The sequence below is a fragment of the Lampetra fluviatilis genome, chromosome 25, assembly GCF_964198595.1.
Source record: "Lampetra fluviatilis chromosome 25, kcLamFluv1.1, whole genome shotgun sequence".
NCBI classification, from domain to species: Eukaryota; Metazoa; Chordata; class Hyperoartia; order Petromyzontiformes; family Petromyzontidae; genus Lampetra; species Lampetra fluviatilis.
In genome coordinates, this window is record NC_136299.1 from 8,890,063 (window position 1) to 8,915,832 (window position 25,770).

A 25,770-nucleotide genomic window follows, 5' to 3' on the forward strand; every position below is an offset into this window, starting at 1 on the left:
AGCGCGTGAGCGGTTCCTGCTCCTGCGGTGTCTATCAGCACGTGGTGGTGGGGGGGTGGGAGGGGTGGTGGTGGGGGTGGTGGGGGTGGTGGGGGGGATGGTGGGGGGGATGGTGGTGGTGGGGGGGGCGGGGGGGGTGGTGGGGGTGGTGGGGGGGGTGGTGGTGGGGGGGGGTGGTGGTGGTGGGGGTGGTGGGGGGGATGGTGGGGGGGATGGTGGTGGTGGGGGGGGCGGGGGGGTGGTGGGGGTGGTGGGGGGGGGTGGTGGGGGGGGGTGGTGGAGGGGGGGTTGGTGGTGGGGGTGGTGGTGGGGGGGGGGTGGTGGGGGTGGTGGTGGGGGGGGGTGGTGGGGGGGTTGGTGGTGGGGGGTGTTGGGTGGTGGGGGAGTGGTGGGGGTGGTGGTGGGGGGGGGGGGTGGTGGGGGGGGGGTGGTGGTAGGGGGTGGTGGTGGGGGGATGGTGGTGGGGGTGATCGTGTGGGGGGTGGTGGTGGGGGTATTGGTGGTGGGGGGTGGTAGTGGATGTGTGGGCTACACAGCGCGAATATGTTCCATAGCGGGGCTACGAAGCCTGCAGCATCAGAATCTTTATTTACGCTGGAGGAGGAGGAATCCGATGAGCTATGAAGTAACGAGCTGCTACCACAACAACACACAACGCAACAAACACGACAATGGGTGCGAAACAGCGAGAATGGTCAGCAGGTCTCTGGCCTGGGGTCGGCGTGGGGGCGAATTGTGATCAACGTCACCGATCGGCTTCCTTCTAAATCGTCGTCGTCGTCATTTTAGTTGATTTCATCGTGATCATCGCTGTCGTAACCGTAGATTTTATCGTCGTTATCGTGATTGTCATTGCCATTGCGACCCCCGTTCATGTCACCGTCATCGTCATCATAGCCGTCATAGTCGTTGTCGTCGTCGTCATCATCGTTATCATCAGCGTTATTATGACAGCAGCGGCGTCATCATCTGCCACCATCACTGCCATCGTTCCGACCTCCCACGGCGCCGATGGGTGCGGTTAAACCGCTTCGGGCGTGATCGGGGAGCGTGCGCGCGCGTGTTTGCTGCTTCTGAACATCGCTGGGGCCGTGCGAGGAGACGACACTGCGCACTTGGAGTGCGTCAAGGGCGAGGCGTGCGGACCGGTGGCCCTGCACGTGCTGCGGGAGGAGGAGGCTGCAAAGTGGCGCAGTGGCTACGTGCGGCGCGGGGTGGCCGTGCACTCAAAGAGCATTTATTTATTCGTCGTAAATGTATCTGGTGTCTTGACTGTGGGAAGTTGCGTGCGTCAGCATTCGCTGAATTAAACCAATATTTCCATCATCGTCATTATCATCGCCCTGAAGCCATCACCTAGCCCTGGGCTGGCTCCCTCTCTTTCTCTTTCTCCTAATCTCCAACCTCCCGTGTCCGACGGGGTCACTCCAACACGATCCTTATTTTTGTCTCCAATTCTAACGAAATCACTCCACATCCATTCCCCAGCAACCTCCCGCCGCCCGCCCCCCTTATTTCTCTCTCCCTCCCCACCCCCGTCCCTCCCTCTCCCCTCTACCGCCCCCCACCGCACCACCCCAGCCGCATCCTCCCTTTGGACAGAGACGCTCAACTGCAGAATCAGAAACGCATGAGTGAAATTGTTGGTCAGTGTCCCACCCAGCATCAAAATCCTCAGCAGCACTGGCAGCACCATTTGCAGCAGCGTCGTCACCATCGTGATTAGCAACAGCATCGTCATCAGCCATGGTCAATCCGCTGCTGGATGAGAGCCTTGCCAAGCTGTCGTCGCCACCTCCCACGATCCTGCGGTGCGACAATCCATCCAGCGACCTGCGCACGGCCCCATCTCTCATCGGCGGACGTCCCCTCGGACGCGTTCCGTCCTTTGGCCTTCACTCCGTTGTGAGTCTCGACCATCGGCCGTCCATCAAACCCCTTCCACCGAACGACGCGCCCTGCACGAGCATTCATTTGAATTCCGTCGTTCAACCCGCGTGCCCTTCTCCAATCCGCGCGCTCCCCCTCTCCGCCTCGCGCTGCGAATTCCATGGGGAGCGGAACCGGAAGAAGAACCGACGACGACGTGCACACGTACGTCGTCGGAACGGGAAAGGGAGTTTAACGGGACAATCGGACGCGCGCGTCGCGGATTTTAAGGATTTCCCAGGGGTAACGAACCGCGCTTATGATGGTGCCAGCTGGTACCAGGGTTGGCGTTGCCCTCCGTCCACCCCCATCCCCCTCCCCTCCGAGGGCTGCCCGACAGACGACGCTATCATGGCTATGGATTGTTGACGGGCGCCAGGAGGCACGAGGAATCCATGGAGCGCACGAGCTGTCTGCCGTGAGAATTAGCCAATGGGAAGGCATCGATCGGCAGCGCCCGTTACGTACGCGTTGATTGCCTTTTAAAGAGTAGGGGGGGGAGAGAAAAACACGTCTCACGCGTGGTCGTCAAGTCAGTGGTGGAAATTCCACATTCCCATGGCGAGGATGTGTTTTTGTACCAGACGTGTAACGATTCAGCCTCTGCAACCCCCCCCCCCTCAACTCACCCTCAACCACGGAGACAAAGACACAGACCGCCATCCCCTTCTGCAGTGATTCGACGAATTTTCGTGACCAACTGACTCCACCTTGCGACAACGCAGTCCATGTAAGCCCACGGGTGTCTCCGCGAGTTTATCCCTCTCTGTGTCCGCCTATGAGCCTCTACGCGAGTCATTTCGTGACCGGACCAAAACCACACATCCCGGATTTCACGAACCCGCGACCCTCGACTGTGCCAGCTCAGTGACCCCCTGACCCCTTGACCCCATCCGGCCACTTCCAGACCGGCCTGAGACCCGTCAACTAACTACTCCGGTGGCTGCCCGTGGGTGTCCGCACCAAGTCGACGGTGGGGACCGCCGGGCTAGAGGCCATCAACTTAACGGACCCGGATTCGAACCCGTGCGTCGGCGTTGGTATTGGCCGCCCAGCGGTCCGTGACCGACTGACTCTGGGTCACGGGGTGGGGGTAGGGGTGGGGGGTAGGGAGGCTGGAGGGTGGAGGGGGCAGGCGGGCGGGGCTGGGGGGAGCAGGGAGAAGAGGCAAGGGCGCGGGGTGGGGGGCTTATTAACGCCGTTTCCCGTCGGCAAAGACAAAGTGACATTTCATTTGGCCGTGGGTGCCGGGGAAAGAGAGAGAGCGAGAGAGCGCGCGACTGCTGCTGCTGCGGCTGCTGCTGCTGCTGCGGCTGCTGCTGCGGCTGCTGCTGCTCTAACCCGGCAGGGGTAGCCGCAGCGTCGACGTCGCCTGGCTCTGACCGGTGCCGGTATCGACGCGCCCTAATCAACACCACGGAAAGGGCGCGTCAAGCGGGGAAGGAGAACGCTGGGGGGGGGGGGCGGTGAGAGGGGGGGGGCTCGAAGCATCTTTGATGGAACCGAGCGCTCGTCAGAGAGACGACAGAGAGGGAGAGAGAGGAGAGAGGGGGAGAGGCAGAGAGAGAGAAGAATGTGCGCTGTCGGCACCGATAGATCGGCCGAGTTTGGACGGGCTGAGCCGAGAGACGGGATACGCACCCGAGGGGGGCGGTGGTTGTTTGTGTTGTGGCGGTTGTTTGTGTTGTGGCGGTTGTTTGTGTTGTGGCGGTTGTTTGTGTTGTTGTGGTTGTTTGTGGTGTCGTGGTTGTTTGTGTTGTGGCGGTTGTTTGTGTTGTGCAGGTTGTTTGTGTTGTGGCGGTTGCTTGTGTTGCGGCGGTTGTTTGTGTTGTGGCGGTTGTTTGTGTTGTGGCGGTTGTTTGTGTTGTGCAGGTTGTTTGTGTTGTGGCGGTTGTTTGTGTTGTGGTGGTTGTTTGTGTTGTGGCGGTTGTTTGTGTTGCGGCGGTTGTTTGTGTTGTGGCGGTTGTTTGTGTTGTGGTGGTTGTTTGTGTTGTGGCGGTTGTTTGTGTTGCGGTGGTTGTTTGTGTTGTGGCGGTTGTTTGTGTTGCGGCGGTTGTTTGTGTTGTGGTGGTTGTTTGTGTTGCGGCGGTTGTTTGTGTTGCGGTGGTTGTTTGTGTTGCGGCGGTTGTTTACGGCGTCGTGGCGATTTGTGCCGCCCCTCTCCCGCGGAACCCGCCGGCACCCACCTGCCCGGGGTTGGCGTGCACTGCTACCCGGTCCCACGTGGCCAGGAATCCGGCGATCGGAGCGAAATTTCCGGCCGCCGGGAACGCGCGGCGGACGTGGGCGGCCGCAGCGTCGAGCACGGCGCGGTCGGAACCGGCGGCGCCGGCGGCGTCGTCGTCGTCGCCCCGGCTCCTCCCGTCGAGCGCGCGGAAGAAGACGTTCCCCCCGGCGTGGCCTGGCGGGCCCCCGTTCAGCTCTTGGGTCTCGAGGTCGGCGAGGAAGGGGGCGATGACCCCGAACTTCGTGGGCAGCGGCCCGTCCACGTAGGAGCCCTCCTCCGGCACATCGTGCGGGGTCACGAAGCCGTTCACGCTCACCTGCCGGGCGGGGGGGGGGGGTAAGGGAGGGGTAAAGGGGGTTAGGGGGAGGGGAGGGGGGTGGGATGTATGATGGATATTCGGTCGAACTTCTTTGGCACCGTACGTAGCCAACCGCGCCAATCGTAGGTGCAGGTGAAAGGGCAACAAACCAGACACACAAAGCAGTTCTATAAAATATCGTTTTCAATCGAGATTTAGGTGGCGCAGTCGGTTAGCGCGATGCCCTCCGAACCCGGCGACCCGAGTTCGAATCCCGCTCGCAGCCACCAACACCAGTGATGATTATCTGAACCAGTTCTGGGACTCCCCTAGGTCGACTCAGCCTCAAACCAGTAGTTGCTGCGGTGTGTAGTAAACATCGCCACTAGGGAGACAAAGGCGGCCGGTCGTGGTGTTGGCCACCCACCCCCTCGTGTACCGTGCCGGCCTTCATAGGTGATCGCTAATGGCACTTGCCCCAACAGTCTCTTAAGGCTATATGAGGGATCTTTGTCTTTGGGGTGAGGGGGGGACACGGCGATTCGCTCGACAGTTCGGTCGTATGTTTGGCCGTTCAGCTGATCCGTTAACCGACATTCGTTTGGTCAGCCAATCATTCACTCAGTTGCAGATAGAGTCATTCGGTCATTCGGTCATTAATTTGGCAGTTAATTTTCTTTGGTCCATCCAACTGATCGGGCGCTCGTTCATTCCCTTGGTCCATTCGTTCACTCATGCCTCAGCCACGCTGGTCAGTGCGGGGAGGTTGAGCTCAGAGGTGCGAGCATAGAAGTAAAGCACGGAGTGAAGTGCTGCTGGCCTGCCCCTTCGCTGCCCACAGCCTAGCCCCGGGGGCAGCCCATAGCACCTTGCGATGCACGATCATCCAGCCTCAACAACTGCTAAGCGTGCCGAGGTGCGCGACGTTTTGGCCACCGCGGTCGGGTGGACGGGGGGCTCTGTGAACACTCGTGGGACGTCGCGCGAGATCGGCAAGAAGAGCTTAGCGGCTCATCGGGTTTCTCCAGCCTCAATCGAGATTCGTGACTCGTCAATGTCACGCGAGCGCTGACCCCAGCGCCCGTCGAGGTGTGAGCGAGTGGCTCGGTTTGTTTCTTGACGAGCGATCGTTGTCACCCGTTCCACACTAAGAATCACATTTTCACATTATGCCTTCCTACCAAATAATAATATTAATAACTGTTTTTGTTTAACACCTCCGCGGTTTTCCATTATTAGTTCCATCCGATTATGGGTGAGTGCGCGAGCGCGCGTGTGTATGTGTGTGTGTGTGAGGTCTCGAAGTGCACCTAGCCTGGCACGAGCGTCGTGGCGACGTCAACCGGCACGTAGTGACGAGTGGCGGTTGTCGTTCTGCGGACTTGCGCTGTGAACCCGGCGAACAACGAGTTCGATTCCCGCTCGCGGCCCAACTTCTGTGACGACTATCTGAGCCAGGCCCTGTCCTTAGATTAGCATTGGGGAGACAAATACGGCCGGGCAGGCGAGGCGCTGGCCACTCCATGCCCCTCTGACAAATTAGTCCGATGTGTAAACATCGCCACTGGGGAGACAAAGGCGGTCGGGCGTGGTGCTGGCCACCCACCCCCTCGTGTGCCGTTCCGGCCTTCATAGGTGCTACTCGCTAACAGCACTTGCCCCAACAGTCTGCTAAAGGCTGTATGGGGTATATTTGTCGTGTGTGTGTGTGTATGCACGCTATGTGAGTTAAGCGATGCGGGCAGGTGTGAGACATTTATCCGCGAAAGTTGCCATCAATCACGATTTGCGTACAAATTGGGCTCGGATTCAATGCGTCGCAAACAATTCAGAACTTTACCGCGGTGAAATAATGGAACAGGATAATCTGCATGTAAACTATCATGGGATTGTGTTGTCGCGACAACGCATCGCGACGCTGCATACCCCCCACAAATTACAGCTATTCCTCAAAGTTCGTCAATTACACCGTGGCCCTGAATGGAAAACAAAACAAAACAGTACATATATAAACTATACTCTTCTTGGTTCTTTCGGTAAGGTCACGTAGAAGGGAAGTAATAAAATAATGAAAATAAAACATAATAAAATAATTCTCACGACGTTTCGGCCACAACGCAAGCAGCCGTCCTCAGGTGAAACCAGGTCTGTCGAGGCGACAGCGTCTGAAACGTCGTGAGAATTATTTTATTGTGTTTTATTTTTATTATTTTATTACTTCCCTTCTACGTGACTTTACCGAAAGAACCAAGAAGATGAATCCCTGCAGTCACGAAAGCATTACATCGAAATTCAAACTATACTCGTTGGTTATTTCGGTAAAGTCACGTAGTTAGAAATAAAACAAATCACGACGTTTCGATTGCAACACAAGTAACCTTCAAAAATGTGCAGCTCTCTCGCCCACTTCAGCAAATGTTTTCTTGCCGTGAGTGTTCCCACCTGATGAAGGTTGCTTGTGTTTGCAATCGAAACGTCGTGATTTGTTTTATTTTATTTCTACCTACGTGACTTTACCGAACGAACCAAAGAGTATGAATTCCTGCAGTCACGAAAGCTTCAAATCTAGATATGTATAAACTGTATATATTATATATAATGTAATGTTATTACTGAAGTATTACTGTATTACAAAAGGGCGACGTTTCAGGCAATGACGCTTCTTCGTAACACTTGTTTGAATGCGTTATGAAGGAAGGACCATTCCCCGAAGCGTCCTTTTTTATCACAAATTTTCCCCCGGGTACCCTTAACAGACTGTTGGGGCAAGTGCTGTTAGCGAGCACCTATGAAGGCCGGAACGGCACACGAGGGGGTGGGTGGCCAGCACCACGCCCGACCGCCTTTGTCTCCCCAGCGGCGATGTCACTGAGGGAGACAAAGGCGGTCGGGCGTGGTGCTGGCCACCCACCCCCTCGTGTGTCGTCATAGGTGCTCCATAACAGCCCTTGCCCCTGCAGTCTGTTAAGGCTATACGGGGGGAGGTATCTTTGTCTTTGGTGGTCGTGTAATGATGAGTGGTCATAAATTGAAAATGCGAAACTTTGTAATGGGGTGTATGGCGAGCGGATTGTGGATTGGGAGGGAGGGGGGAGGAAGGGGGGTGGGTGATCCAGTCATGCAAACGCTAATCTCGAACCCAACCAGCCACGTAACCAACACTAATCCGGCCAGAGGTGTGGACTCGAGTCATGCGACTTGGACTCGAGTCAGACTCGAGTCATGATTTTGATGACTTCAGACTCGACTTGGACTTGCCTCATCTTTGACTCGACTTGACTCGGGACTCGAGAGCAAAGACTTGAGACTTACTTGTGACTTGCATAACAATGACTTTGTCCCACCTCTGCTAATCCCTAACCCAACCCAAGCGACGAGTGTTAAGCCTCTAAACCCGAACCAGCCAGTCGACTGGGCATATATGGGCAGAACGCTCCATTCTCAGTGTCCTAGTGCTGCAAGCGTAAATATACTCGGGATATATTTTAGACCATGGCCTGTTGGCATGCAGCCCCCCAGTGTGATCCAGCGGCGCGTGTTGACGCAAGTAAAACGATGGGGGGGGGTGGTGAGTTTTCACGTTCTGGTTATCGTCAGCAGAGTGAGGATTGTAAGTAGAAAAAATTGCTTCTGGGTTGCCAGATGTTGTTGGCCAAAGCACTCCCTCAAAATCAGTGGTTCTTAACCTGTACTGCAGCTTTGGTTTGCAATGTTTATTTATCTAACGTAAAAAAAAATTCATAGGGTTTGATGAAACAGAGTGCCCGTGCTTAATTTGTGTTTTCGATGATTTACCTTCGAAAAACAAATGTGGCCACGTCTCGCACCCCCAGAAGGGGCATCTCGCACTCCCAGGGGGTGCGCGCACCCCAGGTGAAGGAGAGCCACCGCTCTAGACGAACGGAGGGGGGCCTCTTCTTGAACACAGGCTCACCAACGAGCGCAACCGGTATCTATGTTGATCTTCTTTCGCGCAGTACGTAGCCAACCGTGAGACTGGTCACGAACACGAGCCGCCAAGGCGAGTTGGGAATGCAAAATGACAAGATTGAGATATTTTGTCGTTTCGAAATTCGGTCAATTAACAATTTTTTTATTCAGAAAAATCGATATTTCAAGGGCGGCAAAATGCATTTGGTGAATACGGGACGGGCGCGTCCTGAATAATTAACGGAGGGGGAGGGGGGGCAAGGTTTAACAACCCGCCCACCACATTGGGTGGCACGTGTTGTTATTTTAATTGTTGTTGTTGTTGTTGACGTCAACCGCTGCCCCACCGGGGGGGGGGGCGGGGGATTGGTGCGCGGGTCGGGCGGGCGCCATCGAACGCACGCTCGATCGGTCGCGTGCGCAATAATCAACACATTGATCTGCTCGCTAATTGCGTCGAGTTAAAACGAGCGTGATGGGGCCAGTGGGGGGGGGGGGTTGTGGGGGGGGTTGGGTGGTTGTGTTTTTTTGGGGGGGGAGGGGGGTGCGTGTGGGTCAGCCTGTGCGACGGATTTGGGTGTGTGTGGTCGGGGTAGCGGTTAGCGCTACGCTGCGCTACGAACCCGGCGACCCGGGTTCGATTCCCGCTCACGGCCAACACCGGTGACGATTTTCTGAACCGGCCCTGGGCCTCCCCTAGGTCGACTCAGCATCAAATGAGTACTTGGTACGGTGTGTAAACATCGCCACTAGGGAGACAAAGGCGGTCGGGCGTGGTGCTGGCCACCCACCCCCTCGTGTGCCGTTCCGGCCTTCATAGGTGCTCGCTAACAGCACTTGCCCCTACAGTCTGTTCAAGGCTATACGGGGGATCTTTGTCTCTTTGCACTCTGTGTCAAACTTCTTTCGCACCGTACAGTAGCCAACAGCGGTGGTGTGAAGGGGTTCGTCGCAATGCGCTACGATCCCCAGCGACCCGAGTTCGATTCCCGCTCACGGTTCAACACCAGCGGCGATCGTCTGAACCCGGTCCTGGTCCTCCCCTAGGTCGACTCGGCCTCAAATTACTCCGATGTGTAAACATCGCCACTGGGGGAGACAAAGGCGGTCGGCCGTGGTGCCGGCCACGCAACCCCCTCGTGCGCCGTGCCGGCCTTCGTCGGTGCTACCCTCTAACAGCACTTGCCCCAACAGTCTGTTACAGGCTACACGGGGGATCTTTGTAATTGGGGGGGTGGGAGCAGAGAGCTCGCTTAGCGCCCCCCCCACCCGAAACACCACATCGGGATGTCTCCGCTGGACGCTACAGCGCCGCCTTCTCCGCGGGGAGACCAATCCCCATCGCCGGCACGATTTACTCGGGCAGCCCCCGCGATGATTGAGGGCGACGCGAGCCGGGCGGGGGGTTGTGGTGGGAGGGGATGGGATCCGTCGCGGGATAACGAGGTCGTGGGGATCACGCGGCGGGGATGGAGACTCTGGGGAGGAGGGCTCCGCTACACCCACCCCCCTACCCAGGCCACCACTCCCCCCCCACACACTGCACAGCGAATTCCTCGGCTGAAAACTCGACTCGGGCGAGTTGCAACGGCCGGCGATCCGCGGCTCTTCAAGGAACTGCTTCGTGACGTCATTCATTAAGGAGCCACCACCACCGTCTCGCCACGCAGTGCGAGCCTTGATGTCCCCCTGGGTCTAGGGTTAGACTATGGTTCGGGCTCGGGCAGGTGTTAGGTTAAGGTTAAGGCGAGGGTTAGGGCTAGGCTAGGGTTAGATAACACTGGTCAACAAAAAAAATACTTTTTTTTCTGGCCTGGATTTTTGCAGCTGTTGTAGACTAATTTCAGGGTGCTGATTCCAAATCTGATCTCAGATTTGCTCTATCACATCTCATTTTTATGCTATCGGCATACCCCATTTTCATTGATTTTACCCGAAATTAACTCTGTCACTTATGATTGCAAGTTGTTGCGAGTCAGTGACTGCTTTAGTGTTAAAATATGGTGCTGTATTTTTAGGATAGTGTGTTTATAATATCATTTTATGTAGATATCCACATTTATTTAATATTTTTCTTCCGCAGTTTTTATTGAAAATGCAATATTTGATATCTCAAAAACCTGATGTGATAGACAAAACTGATGCCAGATTTGGAATCAGCACCCCAAAATTACCTTAAAACCGTTGGAATACCTTATGCCAGAAAAAGTGCGTTGACCAGTGTTAGTCTCGTGCTAGTGCTAGGGTTAGTACGAGACTTACTCTGCTACTACGGTACGCCAAGGCTTTGCCGGGCTATCCCATTGCGAGGGAGGGGGGGGTATCCACATCTATCTTAAAAAAAAACCCTACTCACGATATTTCGATAGCCGCACAATGCGCACGCGGGTGAATTCGAGACGGCGGTGGTCCTCAATACAAAACTGTCACGAAGCGGCAGTCCTTTAAAGAGCCGCACGCGGCTTCCAGAGCCCCAAGGGGGGTTCCTGACCCCTGCCTTGGACCAAACTGCTGGGTTCACAGAAACGTCGGCTGGCGGCGAGGGGGGTGGTGGGGAGGGGTCGATGTGGATTTTAAGAAGCTGGTTTTTTTTTAGTTTTTACAACTGGCGCGCCAGGAAATGGAATTGAACCGGTGACCTCCGGTGGCAATGATGATCGTCAGACCGCTGGTGGCTGCATCTCGCGCGCGCGCTGAAATGTCCCTTCCCCTCCACAATCACCCCCGCCTCCAAAGAACCCGCTTGCATTCTGCTCACCTCCAGAGAGAGAGAGAGAGGGCGCGCCAGAGAGAGAGACGCGAGAGACGGGAGAGAGAGACGAGAGGGATTTTGACAAAACCAATGTCGCAGCTAAATTTGGAGAAGACGGCTCGCGCGACTAAATTACCCCCGGCCCGAAGCGCTCAGCTTGGCCACAGAGATGTCCCAGAGGATCAAAGTGCCACAATGCAACAGTTGGCACGTCCATGAGGCTGTATGCAGCGCTGTTCAACTGATGCACGTGCGCGCGTGGGTGGGCTGGTGTGTGTGTGTGTGTCTCTTTGTTTTTGTACGCGCGTCTATGTGGATGTGCGTCTGTGTGTGTGTGCGTGTGTGTCTCCGTGTGTCCCTGTGTTTCTGAGTGGGGGTGAATGGTCGGTGTGTACACGTGGGTGTGTGTACGTGTGTCAGTGTGTGTCCCTGTCTCTCTGAGTGGGAGTGAAGGGTCGGTGTGTGTACACGTGGGTGTGTGTACGCGTGTCTCTGTGTGTCCCTGTCTTTCTGAGCGGGGGTGAATGGTCGGTGTGTACACGTGGGTGTGTGTACGCGTGTCTCTGTGTGTCCCTGTCTTTCTGAGTGGGGGTGAAGGGTCGGTGTGTACACGTGGGTGTGTGTGTGTCAGTGTGTGTCCCTGTCTCTCTGAGTGTGGGTGAATGGTGGGTGTGTGTACATGTGGGTGTGTGTACGCGTGTCTGTGTGTGTCCCTGTCTCTCTGAGTGTGGGTGAATGGTGGGTGTGTACACGTGGGTGTGTGTACGCGTGTCTATGTGTGTCCATGTCTTTCTGAGTGTAAGTGAATGGTGGGTGTGTACACGTGGGTGTGTGTACGCGTGTCTCTGTGTGTCCCTGTGTTTCTGAGCGGGGGTGAATGAATCCGAGCCCGGCGAACCCGAGTCAGATTCCTGCTCACAGCCGCCAATACCAGTGACGATTATTTTGAACCGGTCCTGGGCCTCCCCAAGGTGCGCTACTCCGTGCGGTGTGTAAACAGCGCCACTGGGGAAACAAAGGCGGCCGGGCGTCGTGTTGGCCACCCACCCCTTCGTGTGCCATACCGGCCTTCGAAGATGCTCGCTGACAACACTTTGCCCAAACAGTCTATACAAGGCTATACGGGGGATTTTAGTCTTTGTGCTACTGGACATGGCAATCTCTCTCACTCGCTGTGTATATAACGGCAGTGTGCACGCAGCATTGCGTAAACGCAGCGCTCAATAAAATCAATAGCGCTACACTCGAGACGATGGCAGTGCGGACAAAATAACTGTTGTAATGTACTTCTATGGCTCAGCCGCTACATTCTTGACAACAACGTGCGCCGCGATGGAAAGATGTTAACTCCCTCGCCTGGTATGCAGGAGGTCGTGGGTTCGATCCCGACCCTGACGCCTGCTGTATATTTGGAGTCTGCGTGTCTCTCTCTCATCATAAACATCACGGTGGCTAAGGAGATGTTTACTACCTCGCCTGGTATGCAGGAGGCCGTGGGTTCGATCCCGACCCTGACGCCTGCTCTATATTTGGAGTCTGCGTGTCTCTCTCTCATCATAAACATCACGGTGGCTAGGAGATGTTAACTACCTCGCCTGGTATGCAGGAGGCCGTGGGTTCGATCCCGATCCCGACCCTGACGCCTGCTGCTGTATATGTGGAGTCTGAGTGTCTCTCTCTCTCTCCCCGTGGCCGCGTGGATTTTTCTCCGGGTCCTCCGGTTTTCCCCCTCCACATTTAGAAACAACGTCACGGCGTTCAGAGTATTTGGCTGCTGCTATACATTTCCACGTGGTAATCCACTTCCACGAGCTATCATTGGTGGCCAGGTCGCTTCTGAAAAAAGAGCTACATAGCTCAGCGATGCCTTAAATGGTAAAATAACATTAGTTTAGTTCGTATAACTGCCGTCGTCCAGCAATGGAATAACAGAGGGGCCGTGCAGAGCCCATTGCAGGCTTCTGCTGTCTCCACACTCCCGCGTGTCACTCACGGGATGTGTCGGCCCATCGGCTCTGCTGCTTGGCTCCACAGAGAACGTTTTATACTGGTAGGAACCTCCTGGTTACACCAGCCCACAGGGGATTATTGTGTCCGTCCGTCGTGCATCCAAAAATGGGACGGGTGGGGCTGGGTGGAGAGGGGAGGATGGGGAGGGGCTGGGTGGGGAGGGGCTGGGTGGGGAGGGTGGGGCTGGGTGGTGGGTGGGAGGGGTGGGGCTGGGTGGGGTGGGGCTGGGTGGGGAGGGGCTGGGTGGGGTGGGGCTGGGTGGGGAGGGGCTGGGTGGGGAGGGGCTGGTCACCCCGTGGTGCCCTTATAAAACTCAACGTTTAACCTACTCACGCCGGCTTGTGCCCGCCCTCACAGTCGGGCATATTTGCGGAATACACCACGCCGCCGTTGACCCTGGCCATTGACCGAGCAACCCAACGTTCCTACCAGCTCCCTCCGCAAGGAATGTGTTTATCCGACAGCGTTTGGTTTCGGAGAGTGGACCTCTGGACCGGTTTCCACCTCCCGGGTCTCATCAGCAGAGCACGACCGTGTAGTCGTTCTGTAGTAGTAGTCGTAGCAGCATCGTGGCGATACCGATGAGGGTTGAATTTTTTTGATAGAATATTTCCAGGGGGGGGCACGCCCCTCATTCTCACACCAGCCCCCCCCCGCGTTAGAGGGGACGGGATGGGTGAGGGGGGAGGGGGGAGGGGCGGGGTTAGTGGGGGGGGGGGGTGAGACAGGCGCGTAACGAGCGTGGGGGGCAGGGGGGGTGCCTTCCCTCCCCCCCCCGCCCCCCCCCCGCCCCCCCCGGTGGCCAAAGCTCCGAGTTGGGGGGGGGGGACCTTGACAACCACAATGAGATATGATTTCAACAACAGTCAAAAGAATAACAACAACTTATTTACAACGCGGTTTAAATGTTTTTTTTTAATGAAAATTCTTACCGGTTCAGACGATTATCTGAACCGTTCCTGAGCCTCCCCCCTAGGTCGACTCAGCCTCAAATGAGTACCTGGTGCGGTGTGTAAACAGAGCCACTTGGGAGACAAAGGCGGCCGGGCGTGACAAGAGGAGCCGCGGTATACAAATATACTCCAGGTGCGCCCGACCGTGGTGCGAGAGACAGATCAAATATTGGGTGACCTCCCCCCCGCCCACCACCTGACCCACTGCCGCACCCACTGAGCTGATGATATCTTTGCTGAGCTACCAGGGGCTGGCAGGTGTCGGGGTGGCCGGGGGTGGCACGAATATATTACAAATTTTCTGCCCCCCACCCCCAGCTCCGCATGATGAGTTCTCTCACCCGGAACGCTTCTGCGGTCGTCTCAAAGAAGGGGATGGGCACGGCGAGGTTGACGGGCCACGAGGTGATGTCGTCTCCCCCGGGCAGCACCTCGTCGCCCGTGGCCGAGCCGTACGACAGCAGCTCTCCCCGCGAGAGGCACCGCACCCTGGGCAGCAGAGACACCGCCAGGAGGGCAGCCAGGGGCAGCCAACGCAGCAGCAGCAGCGGCGGCGACGGAGGGGACCCCATGGCACCGGGTCTGGTGGTCAGGGGAAGGAGGAAGGTTTTAGTTGCATTTATTAGGTATAGCCCTGTGAGCCATGCGGCTCTTGACTCGGGTGCAACCGCAACAAAAAAAAACATTGAACAAGGAACATCTTAAAGTGACGACGCGCAACAGAAAAATCCAGGAAAAAACAGCAAAGTCTTCCAGAAAAAGCACCGTACATCAACGCTGTGTGCAAACATCGCAGTGGGATGCAAGTCAAACAATAACAACCATAAGACAATTTTGATTAAAGTTATCAGGCTAACTCTGTACTACAACAAACACACATGGTGGGTGAAGAGGTTGTGAAGGAGGTGCTGGAAGGGATGATGGTTTTGGTGGTGGTGGTGGTGGAAGTATTACTTGTGGTGGTTGGGTATTGGTGGTGATGTTGGTGGTGGAGTTATTTGCGGGGAGCGGTGGTGTAGCGGTTAGCGCGCTGCGCTATGAACCCGGCGACCCGGGTTCGATTCCCGATCAAATGATTACCTGGTGCGATGTGTAAACATCGCCACTAGGGAGACAAAGGCGGCCGGGCGTGGTGCTGGCCACCCACCCCCCTCGTGTGCCGTGCCAGCCTTTATAAGTGCTCGCTAACAGCACTTGCCCCTACAGTATGTTAAGGCTATATGGGGGAACTTTGTGAGTTGCTGAGTGACTTGGTAAATGAAGGTGCAAATGAACGAGCGAGTGAGATAACGGGCGGGTGGGTGGCTGAGATTGCTACGGTTGCCACTTTTACCACAGTACTGTCGACCAAAACCGGGACAGATTTCTCAGTCAGCGCCAGGGTTCTATCCAAAGAAACCGTGCAGTTTCACGCCCCAGAGTCCCACACAGCAGAGGTCGCAACCGGGTACCCGATATCCGTACCCTACCCGATACCCGGCTACCCGTACCCGGCCGGCCGGGTACGGGTACGGGTACCCGTTTGCGACCCTGGTGCGGCCGGGTACGGGTAGGCCGTGAGTCACTGGTGAGTAACTGTTTGACACTCATTTCCCAACGTCTTGTCTCGTCTCACAATTCAAGTTCCTAGAATCAACCCACCCGCGCCTGCAACATGGCTTCATCCCAGAGGTCGCAATCAGGTACCCGATACCCGTACCCTACCCGTACCCGGCCGGGTACGGGTAGGGTACGGGTACGGCCGGGTATGGGTACGGGTACCCGTTTGCGACCCTGGTGCGGCCGGGTACGGGTACGGGTAAGGAATCAAAACCCGTTTGCGACCTCTGCCACACAGCAACACCGGCACCGCATCTCGGTTACGAATCAAGCCCCTTGCCACCCGAAGCACAGCAGTCAAATCCGGGACTATTTGGGACTATCCGGGATCATCCGGGTTAAATCCGGACTGGTGGCAACCCGCCTCGTGTCTACAATGCACGACCGCTCGTTTATTTCTCGGCGTGGCACTCGCAGCGCACGCGGCACACACGGCTCGCTCACTTTTCACAAATAATCATCGTAATAATTCAATGTCGCCACGCATCTACTCTATTCACGTGTGTACACGCGCACACACACATATTTTGTACAGATCATTTGCTCGCAGGCAATAACGCAGAGGTTTATAGCGCGCGCGCGTGTGTGTGTGTGTTCCGTAGCGAGGTGCAATGTCTCTTCGAGTTACAAAGACAAAGATCCCCCGTGTAGCCTTTAACAGACTGTTGGGGGGTGGGGTGGGTTGGAGGGGCAAGTGCTGATATTGACACACCGTACCAGGTTAACCCATTGAAGGCTGAGTCGACCTAAAGGAGGCACATGCTGGGTTCATATATTCGCCACCCGTGTTGGTCGTGAGCAGAGAATCTTCACTGGGGTCGCAGGATTAGCGGCGCAGTGCGCTAGCCGCTGCACCACCGCTCCCCACACACTCACACAAAAGACAAAGGTTCCCCTGCCTACCGTATAGCTCTTTCACAGACTGTTGGGGCAAGTGCTGTGAGCGAGCACCTATGTGAAGGCCGGCACGGCACACGCCCGGCCGCCTTTGTCTCCCCAGTGTGTCGATGTTCACAACACCGCGCCAAGGACTCATGTAAGGCTGAGTTGACACACGCACACAAAAGGGACAGATACCCCGTATAGCCTTAACAGACTGTTGCGGGCAAGTGCTTTTCGCGAGCACACACATAAAAACTCAAGACACACACGCAAGAACACGCGAATTGTAAAAGCTGGCCAAATGCACACACACACAAACACATGCACTGACACACACATACACATACTCCGACCCACACACACACACACTCAATCCTACACACACACACTTCGTCGAACATGGAATGTGTAAGAAGCGCACAAAAGCGGACACACGCACCAGACGCACCAGACGCACGCACACACACACGGCCGGACACGGGATTCCTAAAAACAACACAAAAGATCAGACACACCAGCGCACATGAGACACGCAGACACACACACACACACGCAGACACACACACAGACACACGCCTGATCGCCACCTCCACTTACCAGCAGACTGCAAGGAACGGAATGAGTGGAGGGAGGGAGGGAAGCCTTCTGCTCCCCGTCGCCTTCCCGGCCGAGGCAGAGGACGAAAGAGAAAGGAGAAGAGAGAGAGAGAGACGGCGAGGGTGTACAGAGGAAGCGGCGGGGAGAATAATGGGAGCGTGGTGGTGAGGTGGGAGGGATGGAGAGGAGGAAAGCGCAATGGGGGGGTGGGTGGCGTGGGGGCGAATGGAGAGAGACACGGGGGAGAGGAGGGGGGGTGGGTGGTTGGTTGGTGGTGGTTGGGTGGAAAGGCGGTGGGTGGGTGGGTTGCGGGTGGCGTGTCGTGGTTGTAAGTGCTGGATGGTGGTAGGGTGGTGGTGGAGTGGTGGGTGTGGTGTGGTATGTTGAAATGATGCGTGGCGGGGTCGAGGAGTGGGTGTGGGTGGTGCGTGTTGGTAGCGTGGTGGGTGGGTAGGGGTGGTGTATTGTGGTCGTAGCTGTGTATGAAAGTGATCGTGATGGTGGTGGGTATAGTGGTTGGTAGAGTTGGTGAAGGTGGTGCTGATAAGATGGTTAGTGACAGCAGCGGTTGTGGTTGGTGGTAGTGAGTGGTTAGAGAGTTTTGGTGGTTATTGATGTCGGGTGGTGGTGCTGAGTGATGGAAGTGAGTGCATGGTGGTAATGGTGAGTGGTCGTGGTGAATGACGATGGCAAGTGTATGTCTATGGCAGTGAGTGGCTGGTCGTGGAAGATGGCCAGTGGTTGGTGAGTACTCGTCTTCCCAGTTACACACCGCACCAGGTCTACCCATTTAAGGCTGAGTCGACCTACCGCTCCCCACAAATACTTACACATCACCCACGGACTCACTTCTATCACAGGATACTGCGCAGTGACAATAGGCCGAGCGCCGACTGAGACATTTGTCCGGGTTTTGGTCGACCGTGAAAATCGTGGCAGCCCCTGGACGTGAACATTGCCAGATGCGATTCAAGCCGAGCCATTTCAATCTGGGCGATCCGCAACCACCCCCAGCTCCACGTGGTCGGTTCAGATATTCGCCAATTGAACTCGGTCGTGAGCGGAGAATCTTTAAGTCAGGTCGCCGGATTCGTGGCGCAGCGCGTTGACCACTGCACCACAACTCCCCCCCCCGACAAACAAACCAACATTCTCAAGGTCCCCGCACCCCGTATAGCCTTGACAAACTTTTAGGGGAGGCTCAGGACCTGTTCAGATAATCGTCTGAACCGCTGCCCAAAATACAAAGACAAAGATCCCCCGTGTAGCCTTAACAGACTGTAGGGACAAGTGCTGTTAGCGAGGAGCACCTATGAAGGCCGGAACGGCACATGAGCGGGTGGGTGGCCAACATCACGCCCGGCTACCTTTGTCTCCCTATCGTGGTGGTGAGTGAGAGGGTGATAGTGGTAATCATGAGTGGCCGTTGTGAATGCATGGTAGGTGTTTTGACGACGATGATGGTGGTGGTGGAGCTATTTATCGTGACGAGTAGCTGGTCGTAGTTAATCACCGTGGATGAAGATTCTGCTGAGAGTGGTGTTGGTGGTGGTGGTGGTGAATGTGGCGCCATGGTGGCTAGGAGATGCTAACTACCTCGCCTGGTATACAGGAGGTCGTGGGTTCGATCCCGACCATGACGCCTGCTGTATATTTGGAGTTTGCGTGTCTCTCTCTCCGTGGTCGCGTGGATTTTTCTCCGGGTCCTCCGTTTCCCCCTCCACATTTAGAATCGATATCACACGTTTACAGTATTTGGCTGCGATACATTTCCGCACGATGATAAGCCCACTTCGTTGAGCTATCATTTGTGCCCAGGTCGTTTCTGGAAAAAAAAACAGCTCTGTAGCTCAGTGGTACCTTATCTGGTGAAACAAACAAAAAAGTTTAGTTTATAGTTTAGATTGGGTGGCTAGTGCGTTGTGAGTGTCTGGAGTCAGTGATGGTACCCGTGAGTGCGAAGATATATTCACAAGGCAGGCATTAGCTGTCTAGACATATTCACAAGGCAGACAGTCACTGTCTCTATATATTCACAAGACATGCATTCACTCTATAGTTATCTTCACAAGGCAGGCATTCACTGTCTAGATATCTTCACAAGGCAGGCCGGCACTGTCTGCCGGCCTGCCCTTGACGAGGAACACACAGGCGATGGAACTCTGCCCGTGGGCGGTTCGTAGCCAGCTTTCTCCTTCTGCGTTTCAACTTTCCCTAATAAACGATTACGGACACACACACACACACACAAATTACACATTTCAATAAGCGTATTTGTCTCGCACGGAACCCCAGGGATTGATGTTTGTGGCCAGAGACAGTACGCGCGTGCGTGTGGAGGGAGGGAGGGAGCGGTGGCGCAGCGGTTGTGAGCGCGGCGTGGCCACCCGAGTTCGATTCCCGCTCACGGCCACCAAAACCGGTCACGATTATCCGAACCGGTCACTGGGCGTCCCCTAACCTAGGTCGACTCAGCCTTGAATGTGCACCCGGGTGCGGTGTTTGGACATCAGCGCTGGGGAGACAAAGGCGGGTGTTGTGCGTGTGCCGTGCCCACCATAATAGGTGCTCGCTAACAGCACTTGCCCCAATATTAAAAGATTGTCTATCTGAGCAACTTTGCCTTTTGTCTTTTGTTCCCGCAGAGCGCTTTTGCAAATCCACTTCTGGATGAGGCCCCCTTACCACGCCCCTTCCCCCGACACCGTTCGCGTCGTGGGGGGTTCATTGACCATACTTCACCACGCTGGGGCAAGAACTGGGACTCCTCTACTTACGAGCATTCGACGTACGAACTTTCAGAGATACGAACAAACCTGGTCCGTATGTCCAGTTGCCCGTTCGGACCGAGAGTCGTAAGTTCAACCGTCGCGCAACAGATGGCGGTGGTAGCGTCTAGATCTAAAGAACGTGAAGAACCAGTGGCATCTACATCTGCAGAACGTGAAGAACCAGTGGCGTCTAGATTTACAAAACATGAACAACCAGTGGCATCTACATCTGCAGAACGTGAAGAACCAGTGGCATCTACATCTGCAGAACGTGAAGAACCAGTGGCATCTACATCTGCAGAACGTGAAGAAACAGTGGCATCTACATCTGCAGAACGTGAAGAAACAGTGGCATCTACATCTGCAGAACGTGAAGAACCAGTGGCATCTACATCTGCAGAACGTGAAGAAACAGTGGCATCTACATCTGCAGAACGTGAAGAAACAGTGGCATCTATATCTGCAGAACGTGAAGAACCATTGAGATCTACATCTGCAGAACGTGAAGAACCAGTGGCATCTACCGAACACCAAAACACCAGTGTGCATCTACATCTGCAGGATATAATTATGCAACTTTTAAAGCCATTCCCCGTGTTTAGTGTACACGCCGTACAGCATGTTTGGAATCGACAGGAGTAAAGTTGTAAGCTGCACACTGCCCTCTGCTGCCGTCCAACAGCGATGCGTGGCGGTCGCCCATCCGAGAAATATCGAGGCTCGCCACTGCTGAGTACATTACCAATCGACATTCTGAAGGAACGAGACTCTGAAGAATAGAATGTGTGTCTTGCAATTAGTGCAAAGTACCGGCTTTGTATTAAAAGCACAGGCACTGATAAAGGAAATGGAACGAGAGTTGAAAAGTGTGCACAGAAGCATGGGGAAGAGGGCTGCCACGCTTGGAATGCCATTGAAAGAACTGGGAGAGGAACACGTGGATCAGAATCAGAATCTGAATTTATACTGGAGGAATCCCATGAGCGATTAAGCTTTTTTTTACAATAGATGCCCACTAGTGGCGGATCAAAACGTTACAACGACAAACAAAATACAAAAAGACGATAGCAGTGAAAGGAATAGGTCAAGCAAATAACTTTTTTTAATCTATATTGAAAAATATGTTTTTTTCCACATCCTTCCCCAAATCGTACATTGCAACATCCTGACGTTCTGGACGGCACTACCAGTTGCATCGACGCTTTCGGGCACACGGGACTCATCAGAGCAGGCGGGGTGAGGGAGAAGGCTTGGCCAGGTCATTGCCCTTCTGGGCTCAAGTATTTAAGACGCTTCGAAGGGTCAGGGATGGACCCCATGCACGCTGTGCATTCTTCTTCCTTGTCTCTGAGATTACAGCTCAGATTTTGCAGTGCTGACATTGGGCTCTCATGAATACAATGTGAGAAAATCACTTTAAAAATAAAATTAGAGATCCGGCAGAAGTATAAGAATAGGCACTTAAAGCTTTCGTGACTGCAGGAATTAATATTTGACTTGCATCCCACTGGGATTTTTGCACACAGCGTTGGTGTACGGTGCTTTTTCTGCAATATTTCGCCGTCTTTTTTTGGATGTTCTGTTTGCACTTAGTCACATAATCACTTTAAGATGTTTTCTTGTTCATGTTTTAGTTTTTTGTTTGTTGCGGTTGCACCCGATTCAAGAGCCGAATGGCTCACAGGGCTATACCAAATAAATGAAACTGAAATATTATTTGCGTCTTTCGGTAAAGTCACGTAGATAGACTCAAAAAAAAATAACCAAAAATAAGAAAAAAAACGACGACGTTTCGATCACAACTCTAGCGATCGTCATCAGGAGGAAAGAAACAAACGGGATGACGACCGATTGAGTTGTGATCGTAACGTCGTCGTTTTTTTTCTTATTTTTTTGTTGTTTTCTTTGAACCTATCTACGTGACTTCACCGAAAGACTCAAAGAATATAAGAATAGGAAATAAAACAGCTGTGTTAAGATTTCGATGTAAAGCTTTCGTGACTGCAGGGATTCATCTTCTTGGTTCTTTCGGTAAAGTCACGTATAAGGGAAATAATAAACTAATAAAAACAAAACATAATAAAATACAATTCTCACGACGTTTCGGCCACAAAGCAAGACGCTGTCTTTCCGACAGACCTGTTCTTCACCTGAGGACGGCTGCTTGCGTTGTGGCCGAAACGTCGTGAGAATTATTTTATAATGTTTTATTTTTATTATTTTATTATTTCCCTTCTACGTGACTTTACCGAAAGAACCAAGAAGAGGTGTTAAGATGTTCAAACACCAAACAAAAAACTTTTTTGCACGGAATCATGTCTGCATTAACCACACATGCTTGTGTTGAGCATGCAAACACAAACATGCTCTGGCAATGTGCGGCATTGTTTTTGAAGCTGGCTGGTCGACAGCGACGATGACAGCCTTCTTTAGGGCCTGGTCTCAATCAGTGTTAGACCAGTGGATGCCAAAAGGCGAATAGCACAAAGACAATGCACATTGTGACACCGGTTTTATTGCCAGAAAGGGTAAAACCCTATTCGGGCACTTTGATACTTTGCAAGAAATGTCCCCACGACACGGCAGAAGGTTAGAGACAACGTCACCGTGATTGTGAAGGAAAGTCACCAGCGGGCTTGGGTTCGAAACGTCGTTGGATTGGACGAGGACGACGATGATGATGACGACGGCGATGGCCGATGGTCGAGACCAATGACGGAACGGCGGCCAAGGGAGGGAACGCGCCCGAGAGAAAGTCCAGCGTCGATGCTGGACGCGCGTTGGCATCGCGAGACGGTGAGAGATGGCGACGGCTATGAGTTGACTTCTTCCAGCAGTGGATTGACCATGGCTGCTGCCGATGATTATCGTCGCAGGTCGAGCGGGCGAGGTCTGGTCCACGTCGAACGAGCGCCGTCTCAACAAGCGACCCTGAGCAGCCAGCGGTGGAAATTCCACGTTCCGACTGTGGCAAAAACTTGAGTTGCCACGAATATCGAAGGGACCCCGCGAACATGAAACCGTTCCCCGTTATTTTTACCCTCTTCGGAGACGACTGACCAGCGTGGAAGAGCAGGCCAAGTGCCCTCTCGCAAGAGGCTTTCTAGAAGCTCCCTCTTAGTGGAGGCCCCCCCTTCCGCCGGCGGTGGCGTGAGCGGGCAATTGCATGTGCTGCGCCTTTACCACGTTTTTTTTGTCAGTTTAACACGTGATGAGTTGATGAGTTAATGATGACGTCACCCTGCTGCTGCTCTATATAAGACCGGGAGCCAGAGCAGAGCCTCACCATTCTGGCGAATTGCCCGATGATGCTGGGTGCAATTACCAGCGAAACGTCGTACTCAAAAATTGTAAATGTTGTGGTTTCACGCTTCAACACACCGGTGGGCTAAAGCAGTGAACTATTTGTCTTTTGTCAACGTGACACTTTTTTGCTTATTGGCCGTGTCGGGTGGTGGAGGGTTACGACACATTTATAAATAACGCGATCTAAACCCAAAAACGTTGATTATGAACCCTTATTGTCTGTGACAGGGGGCTCGGCAAACAAAACGACAAGACGATCCATTTATTCAGAATTTGTTTAAAAAAAAGATAAACCACCAATATTGCAAGAGGCGCAATGCACACGCGCGGTGAGTACGAGACGATGGCTCCTGAATAAAGAACTGCGAGAAAACAGTCGTTCATGGGCCACATGCGGCTCCGGGGTGGCAGGTTGTCGACCTCTGGCCCATGGTAAACTGGATTCCAATGGTGAACTGGACTTCCATGGTAAACTGGACTTTCACGGTGAACTGGACTCCCATAGTGAACTGGACTTCCATGGTGAACTGGACTTACATGGTGAACTGGACTTTAATGGTGAACTGGACTCCCATGGCGAACTGGACTTCTATGGTAAACTGGACTTCCATGGTGAACTGGACTTCCATGGTGAATTGGACTTCCATGGTGAACTGGACTTTCATGGTAAACTGGACTTCCATGGTGAACTGGACTTCCATGGAGAACTGGATTTCCATGGTGAACTAGACTTCCATAGTGAACGGGACTTCCATGGTGAACTGGACTTTCATGGTAAACTGGACTTCCATGCTGAACTGGACTTCCATGGTAAACTGGACTTCCATGGTGAACTGGACTTCCATGGTGAACTGGACTCCCACGGTGAACTGGACTTCCACGGTCAGGGGTCGGCAACGAAGCATATCAAGAAGAACCATTTTTTTCCACAAAAATAATCCGCCACCGCAGCCCTTAAAGAGCCACCGCATGTGGCCCCGGTAACCGCATGCGGCGGCCCAAGCCTGGCCGACTCACAAGTGGGTCTCACCAAGAATCCCCAACCACGTGCAGAGTCGATAGCGCGTATTTAATGTGGCGCTGCACTCTGATGTTGTATGAGTGTTGTTATAACAATTCTATATTTATTTAAAGTTGCGCATTTTGATGTGACGTCACATTTCTCACCCCCCCCCCTCCTCGTCACACATCGTCATAAATGTCTGATCCCCCCCCCATCCCTAGGTGCGTGACGTCATTTATGGACGGCCCCTTATCACGCCACTAAAATTGCGAGCAATCCGCCTCGAGGAAACACACACAGACACACACGCGCCACTGTTCAATACGATGGTGAGTGTGCGGCTGGGAGTCGCGTGGGGGATGTTTGTTGTGTTGTCTCTGGCGTTGGACTGCCCTCTGGTGGCGCCGTTAGTCGACGCAGTGCCGGATGATCCTCGTAGCAAAAGTAGCTAGTAATAGCTTCTACATATGTAATAGCTACTACATATGTAGTAGCTATTACATATGTAGTAGCTACTACTACATACGTAGTAGCTACTACATATGTAGTAGCTACGGGCCCCGCACTTTCAAGGGCTCCCGCGCTAAATGCTTTCGAGCTATCAATCCCGGTTCGGTGATTCTGCACTTGCTCTATTACTATAGTACTAAACCGCCTTCAACTTTTATGAACGAATGGGTGTTTACGGTTAGCGATTTGTCGTATTATCTGGCTGCATAGCACATAAAAAAAATACGATAACTTTACTATGCTTGTAAAAAAGATTGTGTTCTAATATTTAAGTTTTTGTTTAACTTTAGGGCCCCTTCAATACATATGCTACCGGCCCTGCACTCGCTTCATCCGGCACTGAGTCGACTCCGTTGTGAATGTAGCCGCCGCTGGTGGCTGCGGGGATCACGCGTGAGCGTTCAGGGGGGCACGCGTTGTATGTGCGCGCGTGTGTGAGTGAACTTACCGTTGACTGGTACCAGCGGTGTCAAGATCGGCCTCTGTGGAGGAGGCTCGTGAAGGACGCTACTGGGCAGTTGGAGGCAGTCGACCTCCAACAACAACGGAGGGCGGAGGAGCGACGCTCACAACAACGAGCGGAGCGCCGGGTGGCTAAAGCACAGCAAGTTGGCACAGTAGGGGGCAGAGGTGGTGCATCAGCCAGTCATCTCGGTCATCTCAGTCAGTCGACCCGTGGCACCTGGTTCTGCCCCGTGACCTCCTGTCAGCGGGCGTTCGACACTTCACGTGGCCTCAAGGTGCACATGGCCTGGCACAAGCGTCGTGGTGACGGCACCGCCACTTATTGACGAATGGCAGTTGTTGTTGTTGAACTTCTTTCGCGCCGTACGTAGCCAACCGCGGCTAATCGGAGGTGCGAGGACAGGACAGCAATCAAACGTGCAGAAGAGAAAAAAAAGCAGTTCTAAAGAAATTCGTTTTCAATGGAGATGCGCGTGGCGCTGCGCTACGAAACCCGGCGACCCGAGTTCGATTCCCGCTCGCGGCCACCACCGACACC

At 54.1% G+C, this 25,770-nt stretch overlaps 1 protein-coding gene across 2 annotated transcripts in view; it reads right to left on the minus strand.

The window, feature by feature from the left end:
- Positions 1-17,351, minus strand: part of LOC144941770 (nidogen-1-like) — a 114,695-nt gene extending 97,344 nt beyond the window's left edge. The window contains exons 1-3 of one of the 2 annotated variants that reach the window (XM_078868197.1): positions 17,178-17,351; positions 14,441-14,681; positions 4,116-4,472 (exon numbers count right to left, since the gene is read on the minus strand). In XM_078868197.1, coding sequence (XP_078724323.1) covers positions 4,116-4,472; positions 14,441-14,671 — 588 coding nt within the window. In that variant the 5' untranslated portion in view covers positions 14,672-14,681; positions 17,178-17,351. Of the gene's footprint in view, positions 1-4,115; positions 4,473-14,440; positions 14,682-16,601; positions 16,736-17,177 lie in introns of those variants that run through there. The other variant, XM_078868198.1, reaches the window with a different exon arrangement.
- Positions 17,352-25,770: the final 8,419 nt, after the last annotated feature.